The 522-nt window shown below is 46.7% G+C and overlaps 1 protein-coding gene across 1 annotated transcript; it reads left to right on the plus strand.

Annotated features, from left to right (window-relative positions):
• Nucleotides 1–6: 6 nt before the first annotated feature.
• Nucleotides 7–516, plus strand: LOC105155334 (pectinesterase/pectinesterase inhibitor-like; the record flags this gene model as incomplete). The annotated part of the gene is made up of 2 exons (XM_011071207.1): nt 7–95; nt 191–516. A coding segment is annotated over exon 2 (309 nt), but the record flags the coding sequence as incomplete, so codon positions are not given.
• Between the last annotated feature and the right edge of the window lie 6 nt (nt 517–522).

The following is a 522-nucleotide window of genomic DNA, read 5'->3' on the forward strand; positions in this document are numbered from 1 at the left end:
GAAGGCCAATGAGTACCTTGAGGACCTCAAGACGTGGCTTAGTGCTGTAATCACGAACCATGAAACTTGCATTGATGCCTTTGAGAACACCACAGGTATGCATGTATATCAAAAAAGATTCAGCAATCTCTATCAACAGGTCACTCACTGTTTCAGAATTCTTATATATACATATTTTGTTGAATTTTAGGCGACACTGGGGAAAAGATGAAGAACGTGCTGCAAACTGCCAGGCAGATGTCGAGCAATGGCCTTGCCATGGTATCCAATATGTCATCAATCTTTACGTCGTTACAGGTGGGGAGCTCTGCCAGCCGGAAGCTTCTCTCCGAGGAAGAAGCCGACCTATTCATATCCATGAAACAAAGGAGTCTCATGGGGTTGCAGCCCAATGCCGTGGTGGCCCAAGATGGAAGCGGGCAGTTCAAGACCATTAGCGCCGCCATTGCATCTGTGCCTCAGAAGAATAACCAACCGTTCGTGATTCATGTGAAGGCTGGTGTGTACAAGGAGTATGTCGAA

Source organism: Sesamum indicum, unplaced genomic scaffold (genome assembly GCF_000512975.1).
Source record: "Sesamum indicum cultivar Zhongzhi No. 13 unplaced genomic scaffold, S_indicum_v1.0 C03473, whole genome shotgun sequence".
Lineage (NCBI taxonomy): Eukaryota > Viridiplantae > Streptophyta > Magnoliopsida > Lamiales > Pedaliaceae > Sesamum > Sesamum indicum.